Source organism: Syngnathus floridae, chromosome 10, assembly GCF_059516105.1.
Source record: "Syngnathus floridae isolate MCC-2025c chromosome 10, RoL_Sflo_1.0, whole genome shotgun sequence".
NCBI classification, from domain to species: domain Eukaryota; kingdom Metazoa; phylum Chordata; class Actinopteri; order Syngnathiformes; family Syngnathidae; genus Syngnathus; species Syngnathus floridae.
The window spans coordinates 200,984-217,500 of NC_142422.1; the positions used below are offsets into that span (position 1 = coordinate 200,984).

A 16,517-nucleotide genomic window follows, 5' to 3' on the forward strand; every position below is an offset into this window, starting at 1 on the left:
TGCCAGAAATCCTAGCCTCGGACGTCGTGACGTCATATGGCTATAAATACTGTCATGGCTTCGTGACGCAGGGCCCGGACCTCGCTTGACTCCCTTCTCTGTTATGTTTGCAACGATTGCTTTTCTCTCCGAGCGGGTCCAGCAACATTAACGTCGAGAAAAAGGTGGCACAGGGGAGGGATGAAGGGACACGTGCCCCTCCCTCAGTTTCATCAAAACCATGATGTCAAGATCCGTCACAGTTTGTTTCCTTGTTTTAATGTCATGGTTTTGGTTGGCGTGTCTGTTTGCTCGCCCCTCCCCTCTCTTGGGACGGGCAAGGAACCTTTTTTTTTTTTTTTTTAATTTGTGTCTCATTGCAATTTTCTATTTTCGCTTTAGAAATAAAAGAATGAAAATCATACCGTTGTTATTATTCATTGACTTACTCTTTTCAGATAACCCAATTTCCCCTCTTCGCTAGGTGGCGGTAATGCGCCTGAATGTTGGTTGCAAAACGCTATTCGAACGAGACAAGGAAAGGAGCAAGCTCCCGGCTTTCGGAGGAGTTCAGTTTGACCTTCCAGATTGCTCTTAGACGTTTATGCTGCCCAAGTGAGAAGAAAACAACATCAAGTGTTGAGGAGGTTGCTGTTTTACGACACTGCATTGTCGTGAAACCAATCTAAACAGTGTCAACAACGTCATGTGCGTGCGTGGCTTTTTACAATATTGGTTTTGCTGCACCATCTGTAGTTGGCCGCAAAGCTCACTGTAACCATTCTGCTTTCGTTCCCATGCCAAAGGATGATGGTTATCCATGCAGCGAGGCTTCATTTGCTGAGAGAGAGCCACGGGTGTGGCAGATGGTCCAGGTATCCTATTCTTCTCCGTCCAATTCACTGCAGACATCTGTCTCCGCATACTGGTTCAACGTCACTTTGTCTGTCGTCAAGGATGTGGCAAAGACAGATGAATGACAGCGTTTACACCAAGGTGGACTTTGACCAGGAGGAAACAAAGGCCAAGCTGCTGGGCTTCCCTGGAGGTTCTGTTGATCTTTGCAAACAGGAGTCTGGCATTGCCATCCTCACAATCAACAACCCTTCCCACATGAATGCCTTCACCGGTAAGAATTCTCAAGAACCACTATCCTACCTGGACAATGAAATGCACCGAGCTTCGCGTTTCTGTTGACATGTTTGTTTGCCGGTGAGATTTCGGTCATATCAAATGGAAATGGTGGGCCTTGGTTGAGTCAAGAAGCGCTGCTCTTCTATCCCAGGTGCTATGATGGTGCAGCTGGAGGAAAAAGTCAGCCAACTGGAGCAGTGGGCAGATGGGAAAGGCCTCATACTTCAGGGTGCCGCGGGAACTTTCTGTTCCGGATCCGACCTTAACGCTGTCAAAGCGTTATCCAAACGCCAAGTATGACGACGGCTGAACATTTTCAGCAGCTGATGACCGACCACATTTCATTGACGCTCACAAGTGATGTCGCTTTTGGGTTGTAGGATGGCATGAAGATGTGTATGTTTATGCAGAATGTTCTAACAAGACTTCTCAGGTAAGGGAGGGGCTATTTTTAGGCTTGTTGCTGTTGTTTGAGATCATTCAAGCGCAACAGTACAGCGTATGTGGCGTTCCCAGTGCAGGCTGCCGCTGATCTCTCTTGCTCTGGTGGAGGGGAGAGCTCTGGGCGGAGGTGCAGAACTTACGACCGCCTGTGATTTCAGGTGCACGCATGAGTTAGTCGACGCTTGCCCCCATGAGCTTCACTTTGCAGTGCAGGACACTGCCCGTTCAAGTCTGATCCTTCCTTCTTTTTCAGATTGATGGCGCCTGGCAGTGTGATCCAGTTTGTCCACAAACACATGGGTTTGGTCCCAGGCTGGGGCGGAGCCGCTCGACTCGTCCGTCTCGTCGGAAGCCAAACGTCCCTCAAGTTGCTCTGCGGTGCGACAAAAGTGGATCCTCAATTTGGCGTCCGGATTGGGCTGGCGGATGGAGCGCTTGAAGAGACTCGGGCAGAGGAAGGTGTGGGGTCTGTCCATCAGCAGGCTGAAAAGTGGCTCAGTCGCTACACGTCAGGGCCTCCCGCAGTCGTCCAGGCGCTTAAAAAGGTTGCCTTGTCAGGGAGAGAGCTCCATCTAGTGGACGCTCTGAGGACTGAGAAGGAGGTCTTGGCTTCTGTTTGGGGAGGACCGGCCAACCTGCAGGCACTCGCCACAAAGTCCAAACACAAGTGAGCGAGCGAGCGAGCGCATTATATTCACTCATCATTTTCCCTCTGCCAAGAAAAAGACGAGGCCAGGCCAGAACGATGAAATGACCATTTATTAATTTAAAAACATAAAAAAATGCCAAGCGAAAACCGTTAGCAAAAAATGCATTCCGAACGAAGATATCCCAAGCATGTCGAATAAAAGTTGAAACTTTGTGATTCGGAATGGCATTGTCATCTCGTTGCCTCACATGTTGCACAAAGCCAACTTAACAAGAGCATTTTGTCTGGTGAAACAAAATCTCTCTCTCTCTCTCTCTCGCTTCAAACATGCACCAGTTTGGCATCATTCGAGCTCCACGCCGGTGAGAAGATTTCAAGATCTGAACAATTTGCCGATGAAGCACTTGACAGATGGAATGCTGATATCAAAAGTCATTGGGCAATAAAACCATGAATTCAGTAGCCTTTACCGTGTTGTAAGCCTCAAGATGAGTTCACAAAGAAAAAGTGCACAGAGAATTTGCTAAATCGGAAGCAAACTAATTTGGGAGTTAGTGGAGCGAGGAGTTCCATGCGTGTTTCGATTTAACAGACAGGCAGGCAGCCGGTCGGTCGGTCGGTCGCACAGAGCTGCTGGAAAACGCGCCAAATAATGAACGAACGAGAGAGAGCCCAAAAGGATAGAATAAATTAACAGAAGAGTAATTGGACGATGCAAAAAGCTCACACCTCAGTCACTGTACACTGACCGTCGGGCATTCTGGACCTTGCTCCCGTCGATGACAAAAGGGGCAAAACGGAGTCTGCGCCGGCGGGGAGGAGGGCCCTGTCCTCCGGATTCAGTCTTTGCCGCCGATCCTCCCACGGCTCCACGTGCTCGCCGTTACCGCCTCCCTCCCCTTGGTGGTGATCTTCTTCCCCGTCGTCGCTCCAGTCTAAGGAGGCCGATTCAGAGGATCTGGAGGGTAAAGCCTCGTCCTCTTGGTCTTCTTCCTCTCCTTCCCCGGATCGCTCGTGTAATGGAGTGGGCCTGTGGCTGATTTGCAATTGTGAGAGGGCGTCCTCCAGAGCGGGGCCGCCGCTGGTGCCAGGTTGAGCGCCCAAGGAAGCAGGGGGTCTCGCAGCGGGCAGAGGGGCCGGCGTAGTAGAAGGGCCGCCGCCGCCGCCGCCATCCGCCGCCTCGGTGTCGGCTCCGTCGGCAGAGTTTTCTCTCCCTGCCGCCGCCGCCGCCGCCGTGAGAGCCTCGGTGTCCAAACGCAGTCCGGCCACACCCTTCTTGGGAATATCCAAAACATCCCGCTTCATCTTGCGTCTGCGTCCGTGCTCATTGCGCCTGTACTGCACCATGTTCTCCAAGTCGGCCACGTACAAAAAGCCGGCGATGAGCATCTCGGCCGTTTTCTTGCCCTTGGAGAAAGCGTCTTCCAGCTCGCGGCTGGTTCGCACGTCATACTGCCACCAACCGTTGCGGCCCTCATAATACCAGGCGTGATCGCTCACTTCCCCGCCCCGCCCGCCCGCAGAGGCTTTTAACTCCTCCGGGGAGAGAAGTGTGGGCCTTTCCAGGAAGTCATCTGGCACTTCCTGTCTGCAGAGAGCGCAGCGCTTGCTCTGCCAGGACGCTCCCTTCACGCAGAGGAAACAGAAGATGTGATGGCACGGGAGTTGCACTGGGTGGACGCAGCTCTGCAGACAGATGGCGCACTCTGGTACAGAGAGGGCAGGCGACGTGTTGTTGGAACCGGGACACGACGATTCAGCGCTGCTGCCGGCGGCACCGTTGCTGCCGTTGCTGCTGCCGTTGCTGCTGCCGCCGCTGCCTTTCTTACTTGGGGGAAGTGGGCTAACAGAGTGGTCTACTTCCCCAGTACTAGCCATCCTTAGCACGTACTGGGGATTGGCACAAGGACGAGAAGGTGAAAAAAGGTTACAGTAGGCATATAAAAAATAGAACGTATATGAAACTAGCGGCCAAAAAACTATGTATCCCAATTACATCGTAGCGTGCATTTTCCATAATCCTTCCCCCCTAAACTAAACTAAACTAAACAAACTCGAACATCAAATATACAATGACATCCTTGTGGGGATACAGGCTAAACCAAGAGAGGGCTTTTATCATGCATACTCACATCAAGTTCCCTTAATGTTCATGTATCATGAGCTGTGCGGATGGATGGCCTTTCCAGATGACACCTATAAAGAAGCCAACCAAAAGATGGTGTCAAATTGTTAAAGAACATTTCAGAAAGTGTAAACGTTTACAAGCCACTCAAGATGGAGTTTATGCTTGATATTACAAAGCATTTCGACAGCTGTTAGGGAGTGTTCTGAACAAAGGGTCACTGTTCATTGTCTGGACCCAACTGAGTCGGCTAATCGCTCTACATTGATGCTGCTGGCCTCTTAGCACTGAAAACAAGAACAAAGAAAAGCAGCTGACGTTAAAGCCACTGAAAAAAAAGCAGCTTACGTTACCAACTAGAGGACAACAAAAGGCTAGCAAAGTAATATTTACATGAACCTCACTGTGTTGTTGAATGACAGTCGGAATGCAGATGAAATGACGTTTGAGGAACGACACAAAGAAAATGTCTTTCAACATACATACATACGAGTATCACTGGCTAGATGGGGGGAAGAAAGAAAGATAAAAAAAAAACGCGAACAAGTTGCTAGTAACGGTGGACTCTGTGAACGCCACTGCTTGCTAGTTGCTACAGCTAGCTCAGCTGAGAGCAGTAATCGGACTCCAGCAAATAGACGGGGTTCATCTGATGGCGCTAGCTTATTTTAGCAGGTCGACATTAACAACAAGGAGCACCTTTCCTCTCGGGTCTCAGTCCAAGCAGCTGCTACGTACATACCGTACTGATATATGCGGTTGTCCAATTCTTCGGAGGATCTCAATTCAAATAAAGAGGCGCCAATTGCAAACGTCAATCCAACAAATGCAAACGTTTTCGGGGTTTGTTTTTCACCGTATAAAAAGAAAGCTGTTGGTGACGCGTTCACGCGACCTCGAAATTCTCATCTTCGAATTGCGTCACATCCGAGTGATTGACGTTGCATTTAACAAATCCAAATGCATCCAGACGCCGCCGTCCAACATGTTTATTCGTTCGGATACATTATTCTTGTGTATAAAATGGAAAGCTAGGGAGTGCTAAGGCGATTAAATCCCTTTTCGAAAACACGTCGAATCAAAGGGAGCAAATGCTAAATGACGTGTTGTGCTTGGCTTTTACAAACGTCATTATAAGCTGCGCATTTCCACCTACGAAAAAAGGTGTGAAGAAGCGGCTGAGACGGGGATCAACAATGCGTTGCTGTTCATTTCGGAAGTTCAGACACGCAGCGGAAGGAGCTAGCTAGCTAGCGAGCTAGCGAGCGAGCGCTTCCGCAAGCTGAGTGACGTCGGATAACGCGAGATTTATCAGAGCGGATCGGGTTCCGTCGCAAGCGGAGTGACGTCGGATAACGCGAGATTTATCAGAGCGGAGTCGGGTTCCGTCGCTTCCTGTTCGCCAGCAGCTAGAGGACGTTGGTGTCACAGCGGAGTTGCTGCTCATTTCTTTTCCTCCCAGCGAAGACAAAGGAAATCGTAGCGCAATGTTTTCCCGCGCCGCAAGACCTACGGGCAGCCTCGCCAGGAGCCTGTCCAGGGGCTTGTCGAGCTCGTCGCCGAATCACGCCAAAGTGGCGGTGCTGGGGGCGTCCGGCGGCATAGGCCAACCGCTGTCTTTGCTGCTCAAGAACAGCCCCTTGGTGAGCCAGCTCTCCCTCTACGACATCGCTCACACCCCCGGGGTGGCCGCAGACCTGAGCCACATCGAGACGAGAGCCCAGGTCAAAGGCTACATGGGTCCCGAGCAGCTCGGTGCCGCACTCCAAGGTTGCGAAGTGGTGGTGATTCCCGCCGGGGTGCCCAGGAAGCCCGGCATGACTCGCGACGACCTCTTCAACACCAACGCCACCATCGTGGCCACTTTGGTGGACGCCTGCGCTCGCAACTGCCCCAGCGCAACGATTTGCATCATCGCCAACCCCGTCAACTCCACCATTCCTATTACGGCGGAGGTCATGAAGAAGCACGGGGTGTTCAACCCCAACCGAGTGTTCGGCGTCACCACCTTGGACATCGTCCGAGCCAATACCTTTGTGGCCGAGCTGAAAGGTCTCGACCCGGCCCGCGTCAACGTGCCCGTCGTCGGCGGTCACGCCGGCAAGACCATTATCCCCCTCATTTCTCAGTGCACTCCCAAAGTGGAGTTCCCCGCCGAGCAGTTGTCCGCCCTGACCGCCAGGATCCAGGACGCCGGCACGGAGGTGGTGAAGGCCAAGGCCGGGGCCGGCTCTGCTACCCTCTCCATGGCGTACGCCGGCGCCCGCTTCACCTTTTCCGTCTTGGATGCCATGAATGGCAAGGAGGGCGTGGTGGAATGCGCCTTTGTCAGGTCCGAGGAGACGGAGTGCAAGTACTTCTCCACGCCGCTCCTCCTGGGCAAGAACGGCATTGAGAAGAACCTCGGGCTGGGCAAGCTGTCCGCCTTTGAGGAGAAGCTGGTGGGCGACGCCGTCGATGAGCTGAAGGGCTCCATCAAGAAGGGCGAGGAGTTTGTGGCCAAGATGAAATGAAGGGGAACGAACATTCAGGTCGCTGCAACTTGCCACTGTGGTTGACATTTCCCGTCTTGCGTATGTGAAATAAAGGCTCTTCTCGGGCAAAGCCCCGTTGCTTTTCTTTTAGCCAAAGGATGGTCTCAAGTCCAAAGTCCATTTTCTCAATGGGATTTGCCTTTGCATATGTGAGCCAGCTACCACCTCCGCACTGCTCTCATGTCCTAGTTTGCAAATTTCACATATTTCCAGAAAATATGTAGAATTGAGGAAATAATGCTGGCAATTTCATGCTCATCAATGTCATTGAGTAAAACAACACTGGTGATGACCATCAATAAACAATAGGTACAATGTACTTTATGTTTGTGTTTTTTTTTGAAGAACATCATTCATCAGTGATTCAATCTAGGTACATTTGCACAGTCGAAAGATTTGTGACATTTTTAGAACTTTCTTTTGATTCGGCACTTCCAGACTGTACAAGTCAACCTATTATTCTCAACGAATATACTTTCAATTGATCGTACGTATCCTTGTGACGGCCCAAAAATTGACGTCAAAGTACGCGAGAACAGATAAGAAACAAGGCTATGAAACTCATGATCGTTTTTTGACATACAGGTTCTATTGATGAGCAGCTCAGGTTTGATTTCAACAGGAAAGCCTCGCAGTGAATTTGATCGACTTTCCTCCACGTCTAGAAAATGTGTTTTGTGTCCACCCACGGCCGCTTGTGCACGTGTTGAGCGGTGTTTGGCTTTCTTGAACTTGGAAAACAAAGGTTCCACGACATGAATTTCTACAGTGACCCTCTTTTATTGTTTTGTCTTCTTCGGGAAATAAAGTAGATAGATGGATCTAAAAATGAGGAACAAAACACAACGTGTTCTACATAATGTCTACATTCAAAATCCAAGCGTTGTAGCGGGGCCCCGTTAAATAAGCCTTTCTGACGGCATTTTCTTTTTCTTTCTTTCTTTCTTCTCCAGTACCAGCAGCAGCAGAGTCTTTCATTTTTCAAATGAGAGTGGTGGAAGAGTCGCTAGCTCGGCAGAAAAAGAACATTGGAAAGCATGTGCCTGGCCCAATCCTGTTTGTGCATCAACAGTTTATTCAAATGGTACAGGTAGCAGCGACACCAGCACACACTTGGCAGGCAGGGAGGGAGGGCCAAAGAGGAGGAGAAGGTTCAGGGGGGTGCTAACCTTTAACATGTCCACGGAGCTAGCTCGCTCGCTAGCTAGCCAGCTACTGTACAAGGCCCTCCCCGGGGGAGAAAGGATCCGGGTCACGACCTCGCCGATGCCTATGCTCTGTTTTGTTCCTGTCATCTTGACGCTCCCCCGCGTCTCCAGCGCTCTGGCGCTCTCGTTTCTTTTCCCTTCTCACCTCCTTGTTCTTGTTGCGATTCCTCCGTTGCTTTCGATCATTTGGTCTCCGTCCTACGGTGGCAAAAGACATTTGATTGATGAGCAAACGGGATGATCAACACAGAATGTGCGCTAATGCGCTTTGCTTTCACTCGAGCTAAGAAGACAAGTGTAAGACGCTTGCTTGCTTGCTTGAGTCACTCCTGCATGGCGTGTATTCCCAGTGCTCACCTTCACCTCACGTCTGCACAAGCCAGATGAATGAGGAGCAAAGCTAGTTGCTTATTTCCAAAGACAGCATTGCTCACTCGCTGTGTATTTCAATCTTCGTTGAAAACATTTGCAACGACAAGGGCAACATTAGAAACGGAACTTCCTTCCTTCTTTCCTGCCATCGTGACATGCGGTTGCAATCCGTTCTAGATAACGACCAGTAGGGGTCAGTCTTTAACAGCGATTCCACATGAGCCCTTGCTACTCGCTGTCGTGATGATCGCTCGCTCGCTCGCTCGCTCCATTGTCCAACATAGACGGGCCTTCTTTCAATAAAGCCCTCCCTGTATCCAGTCTTGCAACATCTCATAAACAAAAGCGAGAGTTTTGGTATGCTGAAGATTTATCTGTGCTTGAGCCACAGTATACAGCAATAATGATAACAACAAGATCCAGTCCCTCTCGGGGAGCTTGGAGACAGGACCAACGCAGAGGCCCTTTCCTGTTGTTGTAGTGCGACTGACTGACTGACTGACTGACTGACTGACTGACTGAGCGCAAGTGCAAGTGCAAGCGCAAGTGCAACAAGTGCAAGTGAGCAGCACCGCCTGCACGTTGGGCCGCTTTTGCTTGGCTGCCCGCCTTGCACGGGGGGGATTGTGAAACTGCTGAAGTCAGCAGTGGGCACAGACAGACGCAGGGGGGAGAGGGAAAAAGAGATAAAGGGAACGACAGAATGAGATTTCTCTGACCGAAGCCCAACAAACTAACAGACTCGGTAAACTGACATGATTTACTAACAAAACCAACACCGGGACGTGAAACAAAAAGACCTGAAGACATGAATACAACAACGGCCCGACCGGCCGCGGAGTGACACGCAGACAGGACTTAAATACCAGCCAGGTAACGAGAGAGAGCCAGGTGACTGTGATCAGTACATTGATTGTGAGTTGACACAGGAAGGGAGGGGCGAGTACACAGCCGCGGACAGAAACCATGACAACCTACAAATCAAACAACCAGGGACGAGTCATGACAAAACCTAAACCTAGACCCAAGCCTAAACCTAAACCTAAGCCTAAGCCTAAGCCTAAGCCTAGCCCTAGCGCTAACCCTAACCCTAGGCCTAGCCCGAGCCCTAGCCCAAGCCCTTGCCCTAGCCCTAAATTGTTGAAAAGGGCTTGTTCTCTTTGACAATGCAATGTTGACCAAACGTGCTCTTTGTGTTTTTTGTCTACTGAAAAGCGAGGATTTTTGAGGCTCCCACCAATGTTGTCTTAAACTATAATAATAAACATATCTGTGTGTGATGTGGTACCATGGATGTACATATTTTGATCTAGCTCTTGAACATATTCTGCAATTGTATGTAAGCGGACTGATGGAAGCGGCCGACCGACCGGCGTAACCGGTGCACTGACTCATTGAGGGTCTGCCCCCGGCACTCTATAAACACAGGAAGTCCCCTTTGCTCTCATTGTTTTTCCTCTCCTGACACCACAACTATTTACAACAATTTGGCCAGATTAGTCATACTGTAGGGCCCGAGGAGAGGAGAGGAGAAAGCTAATCCGTGCCGGGTTGAGATGATTAGTGGAGTGTTTATCAAAAGCAACATGCATTTTAGTTTGTTGGATCTGTTTTTGATGGCTTTTTCTAAACTGTGTTTTGACAAGTGTGCAATGAGCGAGCAATGAGACACCTCTCCAGGGTTCTGTCAACACGCGGCGCATTCCCCAAGGGCTGGCAGGCCGGGCCAAAAAATGACTTTGAATTGAAGAGTTGAAGACTTTTCAGACTTGCATCTGGGAACTTTATCGTGATGAGTGTTCTATGACCTGCGTTTATTGAAGTCATTTTGTAGATTTAGTAAATGGCATTTTGCTCTCATTGTCTTGACTCACTCATAAAATTGTATACAGCCCATGATATATTTTTGGGAAATAAAAAGCACCCTAAAGCACTGAAGTATATTAGTCATATCAAAAAAGGTCTGCTGTGTCACTCAAGTTTCATGGCCAATGACTTGTATGTGCAGGAAAGAGTCACGCTTTAATATAGCATAGGGATACTTGTATGCGTGTACTGGCACATACGTACGGTATATTCTCAGAGGGACACGGGAGGGGGGGGCTTTTGGCGGGAGCCGCGCTTGGATTAAAGGCTATGTGCTGGCCAACAAATGGAATGCGGCCTGCGGCGAGAGGTGCCACAATGTCACCAATAAGTGCATGTGTGTGTATGTGTGTCCGCGATGCTTTCTATGCACTGTATAGCAAGCATTCTGTCGTGGACATGTTTATGCAGGGCTGTGAATAGTTGCACGTTCACACGCAGAATCAAACAGTATCTGTCATACTTTTGGAGGTTATCAGGTTTATCTTATTGTCGTGGACAACTGCGCTACACAAAGGTCTTTCTACTATTGAGTTCACCTTATTTAGATGCTTGCAAGGTGTGTATGTGTGCGTGTGTGTGTGCGTGCGTAAGTGGGAGTTAAAGTGGGCAGGCACACACTCTGTCCAGCAAGAGAGATACAGCGGGGCGGGGGTGAACAGCAGGTCGATGCAAGGACAAATTAGCCTGCATTAAGTTGAGCACCAGACATGCTGGTGCTGTGTGCGAACATTCACAAGGCTCACTTGTGGATAAGAAAGACCACAGCGGAGCCAAGGTCCTCCCTTTTTCCTCATCTGCATGGTCATCATTTAGGCCATCACATCCAATTAAAAAGCAAATTTGATTTTGTCACGTCAAACTACAGCTTCTCAAGCTCTTTTAAGATATATGTAGCGCTTGAGTAGAGCGCTTTTGACTCATTCAAATAAGAAGTTGTGTGGTGAAGAAGGGGGAAGGGAGGGAGGCAGGGGGAGGAGAAAACAGAGAGAAAGTGGAGAGGAGGAGGAGGAGGAGGAGGATGCATCAGTGTCAGTGGGCTGCTCTCCCAAAATTGCCCCCTCAGCATGTGCACAACGTAAAGAGCCAGAAGATAGGATGGCAAAACACATCATTAGCTGTCATTCATCACAGAAGAGACAACTTGTTCATCACGCAATGGACTGCATCATATCAGAAATCTTCCTTTCCTTCCTTCCTTCCTTCCTTCCTTCCTTCCTTCCTTCCTTCCTTCCTTCCTTCCTTCCTTCCTTCCTTCCTTCCTTCCTTCCTTCCTTCCTTCCTTCCTTCCTTCCTTCCTTCCTTCCTTCCTTCCTTCCTTCCTTCCTTCCTTCCTTCCTTCCTTCCTTCCTTCCTTCCTTCCTTCCTTCCAAAATCCAGGTCAATCAAGAAGGAATATTAGGGATGATGAATTGTTCCCTTGCCACCAATTTAGTAACACAAAATGGAATCGGCTCAAGAATATGCAGAGCAATTGCTTTCTTTTCATGCAATCCGACCAAAATTGGTTTGGAAAACAGATAAGGATTTGCATTCAAAAGTCATGGATTTGAAATGTACAAAAAAGGAATGGAAGCAAAACTCTTTCAAACTCGAAAAGGCTGTTGGCTTTGTTTACAAAAACATTGGTCTCTCATTCACCATGATTGTCATGATCATGAATTGATCATACTCTCATCATTTTGTCTGTCATGGTTGTTATTTAAGCTCTTGTTTTGTCTCACCAGGAAAGGTCGAAAAACCATTAAGAGCATCATTTTGATATGCTAGCTAGCGCTGCTCATGATGTTATTCAATAGTGCTGCTATATATTTGAAACGGCGCAATTAAGAGCGAGAGAGAGAGAGAGAGAGAGAGAGAGAGAGAGAGAGAGAACACTTTGAGTGTGTGAGTGTGCGTGCGTGCATGCGTGCGTGTGTGTGTGTTGGCAGCTGTGGGGATAAACCAATACTGATCCGCTGGTTGCCGCGTGCCTCCCTCGGGGAGGATGTTGATGTTGGGCTGGCTGTTTCTGCTCCAGAGTGAACTGCCTTTCTGCTGCATTGCACACACACACACACACACACACACACACTCACACACGTGCATTCACACACACACGTGTTTGTTCTGCAAATGTGAGGCCCCAGGGGGCTGGATCTGAGCTTGTCTGTGATGTGTCATTTAACACTACAGAGACCGGCTGGGCGGCTGGGCGGCTGGGCGGCTGGGCGGCCGGGCGGTTGGGCGGCTGGGCGGCCGGCCGGGCGACCGTCCGGCTACACCGCAAGCAGGCAGCTGTAGCCACCAAGCACCTCGGCAAGCACACCCAAAGCAAGGCATACAGAAACAAGAGGGCACTTTTCTCTCACTTCTATGTTTACTCGCCAGCGGTCGCAGTGTTTTCAAATCCCAAGCAAGAGATGTGGTGCAAATAGCCCCCATTGCGACATCGTGCTCTCTCCAAGCCCAACTGTCCTCCCTCCCTCCCTCCCGCCGTCCCTCCCTCCCTCCCCCCCTCCCTCTAAGCACAAAGACAATCCTCTGAGTAAACAGCCATAGTCCTGAGCGGAAGGACTCGCTGCCATTGTAAAAGCAGAGAGGTCTGGACTTCCCAATCTTGTCCACGCTCCAAAATCACAACTTGGTCAATCTCTTTTCCACATAGCAACTCCATATGGAGGTCCAGACGCATCAATAACAAGGGAGCGGCGCTCTTCATCACTCACCCGGACACGTTCTCCTGACGACAACGCAGTCTTTGACCTCCGAGATCTCGGGACAAGGTCTGCCGAAAGGCGACGGGTAGCGCAGGACCTGGCGAGCGCGCGTCTCCTGTCCCCGCTTGAAGCCGCAGGTTCGGCCTGAGCGAGAGCAGGGACTCCACTCGCTCCACGCCGACACCTGGCAGTGCACTAAAGGCAAAAGGAGAAGAAAGACGGGAGGCAGGGAGGGAGGGAGCGTCAACGGGCTTCTGGGAAAAGTAGCGCGCCTTGACGACAAACCTCGCGGCGCACACTCCATGACTTTGTCGTTGGCTTGGTAGTCATCGGGACACACGCGGTGGCATCTTCCGTTGAGCTGGTAGAGGCCCGGCCGGCACCTTGTGCACGTGTCGCCGTTTGAGCATAACTCGCACTCTGCGGGGCACTCTGCAACTATCCAGCCAGAAGACATTTTACACAGTGGCGGCGGCGGCGGCGGTGGCGGTGGGATGAAACGCCCGCCACGTTTGTCCCACTCACCGGGAACACACTCCCTCTTTGTATCGCTGCGGAGCATGTCGTCGGGGCAGCTCTCTCGGCAATCGCCCCGGTGAAGGTAGAAGCCTATCCGGCAGCGCATGCAGAATTTCTTGTTGAAGCAGGACTCGCACTCGGGACTGCACTCTTGACAGACAGACAGGCAGGCAGGCAGGCAGGCAGGCAGGCAGACAGACAGACAGACAGACAGACAGACAAACAAACGCACAGCACAGCACAAGACAAACAAACACAGGAGAGTCATGACAGGACCGAATATGGATACTTGAAGTCTTCCACGTGACCAATGATTTTCCCATTAGCATTCAGTCAATGTCTTACTTGTGCACGTATTCCTTTCTCGCGAGCGAGTGCCGTAAAAGCCCGGAGGACAGGAAGTCATGCACACCCCGATCTGCTTCATCCCAATCCTCTCCAAATGCATAAAGAAGCGCGGCTTGCAGGACAGGCAGCCATTGTAGTCAGAGCAGGTGAGACAGCCACCCTGCTGGCAACCTGAGCTCGCTCCAGAGATCTCTGTTGACCGCATTTCACAACTGTGAGACAACTGGGAAAGGCAGGGCACCGCGGTTGATTGATACATTTGCACAATCAACCTCACAAACACGAGCGGTAGAAAAGAAAAAAAAAACCCAACAGTCTTCTGTCAGTCCTTCCATCTTCAATGACCCTTTCTAACATTCACCTTGGGTCTGAGATGAAGCAGGAATGGAGGGACGGACGGAAGCCGCTATCTTTGGCAGGCTTCCACGTTAGTGTGCAGAATGGGTCCGTCGGACGGACTAAGAGTTTAGTCGGTGCTTGATTACACGCTTGCGTCCGTCCGTCCGTCCGTCCTTTATTTCCCTTTCTGGACCTAACGGACAGTTTTGTCAATAAACATGACATCAATATTGAATTTGAAAAGCCCATGATCAGGTTTTTTTTGCTGAAATGGCTGGGGAAGAAAAACAACAACATCACTGTTCTCTAATTCATTATTACTGGGCATCATGTGTCAGAGAAATGTACAAGATTTCGTTCCAAAATAGAAGTGTTCAAGCAGCAAGGCATGAATAGGGACGTCTCCTTGGGCATCATCAATTGAACATCTCCCGGATGAGTTTTGTTTTGCAGAGATGAAGTCAGGAGCAGGCTTCAGATTCATCATGTCGTGCAAAGACACTTGCAGTCCGCTTGCAATCGCTCAACTCAAATGACAATGAACAGCTCGCAAAAGAAACGCAACCTTTCTTCCCAAAAAGGCCCATGGGAGCTCCATCGTGACATGTCAAGAAAAGGTGGCAAGGATACAAACATGACTCCAAATGTCTACAATTGCACTATAGAGCAGAGCAGAGCCTTTTGTGCCACGTTGATCCATGGAATATTCCGCTTATCAGCTTGTCACATCTGGAGACGCTGCCTAATAAAGTGGGTGACTTGAAAAAACAGACTGGAATTGTTGTTTTATAGTCTGATAGTGGAGGCATTGTTGGACCCCTGGGAGATGGCACGTTCCATCTTCTCATGCTGCTATTCTTTTCGTAGTCGCACTATTTTCTTGAAGAATACATTAGAAGCAATTTTGTGTTTTGAGCAGCTATGAAAAGTCACTTGTATGTTCAACACATTGACTGTGTGGAGGTACAAAATGAGGATGGAAGCATCACATCATTTCTTACAACTTGGAGCATTTGATGGAAGGGGCATCTCACTGGACTCGAGCGTGGGCTGGGCTGGGCTGGGCTGGGCCGGGCCGGGCTGGGCTGGCCCACTGTGGCCACTAGAGAGCGACTGCAACCATCTCACTTGCGCTGGCTGGCTGGCTGGCTGGCTGGCTGGCTGGCTGGCTGGCTGGCTGGCTGGCTGGCTGGCTGGCTGGCTGGCTGGCTGGCTGGCTGGCTGGCTGGCTGGCTGGCTGGCTAGCTGGCTGGCTGCACCACACGCAGCGCAGCAGCGCAGCAAACGGAACCATTCAAAGGCGGCCAATTAAGCCACCCGCTTGAGTGAGGCATTACAGTTAGACGAACACTTTTGAAAGAAAGAAAGAAAGAAAGAAAGAAAGAAAGAAAGAAAGAAAGAAAGAAAGAAAGAAAGAAAGAAAGAAAGAAAGAAAGAAAGAAAGAAAGAAAGAAAGAAACCGTGCGCCCTTAAAGTTATACGGCTTGACTCAAACGTTAAAAGGTGTGTTCCTTTTGTTGCTGTTCCGAGTACTTTAAATGCAGCAGAAAAATAACATTTATGGCTTGGGGTATTTGTATGGAATAAGAGCAATGATGATGATCATCATCATCACCATAATAATCATACATTTGATATTTCATTGACCAATAACACCGTTTTTGTGTCGTTTTGTTTTGCACGGGCATTGGAAGGAAACCGTTCGGGACCGTCTTATGAAGTTTATTGATAAGATGTCGGTGCTACTCACGTTTATGTTGCCAGTGCCTGGAGGTGCTGTGCTGCTGGCATCCAGTGTAATCCATGCAGTGCAAGATGATCACGACAAAGGAGATCACTTTTAATTGCATAGTAGCCCAGATATGAGAGCGGTAAAAGCCAATGTCAATGTTCACCAAAAATACGAGGTGCTCAAAGAATCCCGAGAGGATGAGCCAGCCCTATTAGACACAACGGGAGCCCCGACAGTGTGGCGATATTTGGTGATTAAAGTGCGCAGTGGCCCAATCATGCCTGGGCCGCTTGGACTGTAACATCCTGCACAAGAGTTTCATCGGTGCAAAGACAAAAAGGCAGGCATCCAAGAGTGTTCTCCCCAAACAAAAAGCATCAATGTCATCCGGCCAAAATAAGGAGGGGGGGACTTAACAAGCGTTTAAGGTATTCTATCCACAATTGGCCTCTTCTCGCACCTCTTCTGCGTCCCGGTGAAGGCGCGCCGCGCGTCCTTGTGCGTCCTGGCGCGTCCTGCCGCGTCCTGGTCCTGGTGCGTCTTGATATGCTGTTGCCACCGCCGCCGCC

The 16,517-nt window shown here is 49.9% G+C and overlaps 4 protein-coding genes across 10 annotated transcripts in view; 2 read left to right on the forward strand and 2 right to left on the reverse strand.

Annotated features, from left to right (window-relative positions):
• The first annotated feature begins 468 nt into the window (after positions 1–468).
• On the forward strand, positions 469–2,675 carry echdc1 (enoyl CoA hydratase domain containing 1). Of its 4 annotated transcripts, none has more exons than XM_088388062.1 (7): positions 473–691; positions 786–854; positions 936–1,108; positions 1,265–1,407; positions 1,494–1,546; positions 1,635–1,715; positions 1,811–2,675. In XM_088388062.1, exons 2-7 carry the CDS (start codon positions 787–789, stop codon positions 2,226–2,228), a joined length of 936 nt encoding a protein of 311 aa, XP_088244188.1. In that variant the 5' UTR covers positions 473–691; position 786; the 3' UTR covers positions 2,229–2,675. The 4 variants fall into 4 exon arrangements, with proteins under 4 accessions (XP_088244186.1, XP_088244185.1, XP_088244188.1 ...); XM_088388061.1 differs by having other exon boundaries at positions 475–687; XM_088388060.1 differs by having other exon boundaries at positions 469–691; positions 786–1,108.
• rnf146 (ring finger protein 146) lies at positions 2,299–5,637 on the reverse strand. 3 transcript variants are annotated; one of them, XM_088388057.1, is made up of 3 exons: positions 5,488–5,637; positions 4,339–4,402; positions 2,299–4,096 (listed from the first exon to the last, which is right to left on the reverse strand). In XM_088388057.1, the coding sequence occupies exon 3, from the start codon at positions 4,082–4,084 to the stop codon at positions 2,930–2,932; it is 1,155 nt and encodes a 384-aa protein (XP_088244183.1). In that variant the 5' UTR covers positions 4,085–4,096; positions 4,339–4,402; positions 5,488–5,637; the 3' UTR covers positions 2,299–2,929. The 3 variants fall into 3 exon arrangements, with proteins under 3 accessions (XP_088244183.1, XP_088244184.1, XP_088244180.1); XM_088388058.1 differs by lacking the exon at positions 5,488–5,637 and adding an exon at positions 5,031–5,471; XM_088388054.1 differs by lacking the exon at positions 5,488–5,637 and adding an exon at positions 5,074–5,470.
• A 57-nt stretch (positions 5,638–5,694) lies between these two features.
• On the forward strand, positions 5,695–7,184 carry mdh2 (malate dehydrogenase 2, NAD (mitochondrial)). The gene has a single exon (XM_088388070.1). It carries the CDS (start codon positions 5,819–5,821, stop codon positions 6,842–6,844), a length of 1,026 nt encoding a protein of 341 aa, XP_088244196.1. The 5' UTR covers positions 5,695–5,818; the 3' UTR covers positions 6,845–7,184.
• A 437-nt stretch (positions 7,185–7,621) lies between these two features.
• rspo3 (R-spondin 3) overlaps positions 7,622–16,517 on the reverse strand; it is a 9,104-nt gene continuing 208 nt past the window's right edge. The window contains exons 1-6 of one of the 2 annotated variants that reach the window (XM_088388063.1): positions 15,967–16,517; positions 13,875–14,069; positions 13,536–13,679; positions 13,296–13,448; positions 13,020–13,205; positions 7,622–8,271 (exon numbers count right to left, since the gene is read on the reverse strand). The exon at positions 15,967–16,517 is cut by the window's right edge and continues 208 nt beyond it. In XM_088388063.1, the coding sequence (XP_088244189.1) occupies positions 8,078–8,271; positions 13,020–13,205; positions 13,296–13,448; positions 13,536–13,679; positions 13,875–14,069; positions 15,967–16,066 (972 nt within the window). In that variant the 5' untranslated portion in view covers positions 16,067–16,517 and the 3' untranslated portion in view covers positions 7,622–8,077. Of the gene's footprint in view, positions 8,272–8,430; positions 11,263–13,019; positions 13,206–13,295; positions 13,449–13,535; positions 13,680–13,874; positions 14,070–15,966 lie in introns of those variants that run through there. The other variant, XR_015861057.1, reaches the window with a different exon arrangement.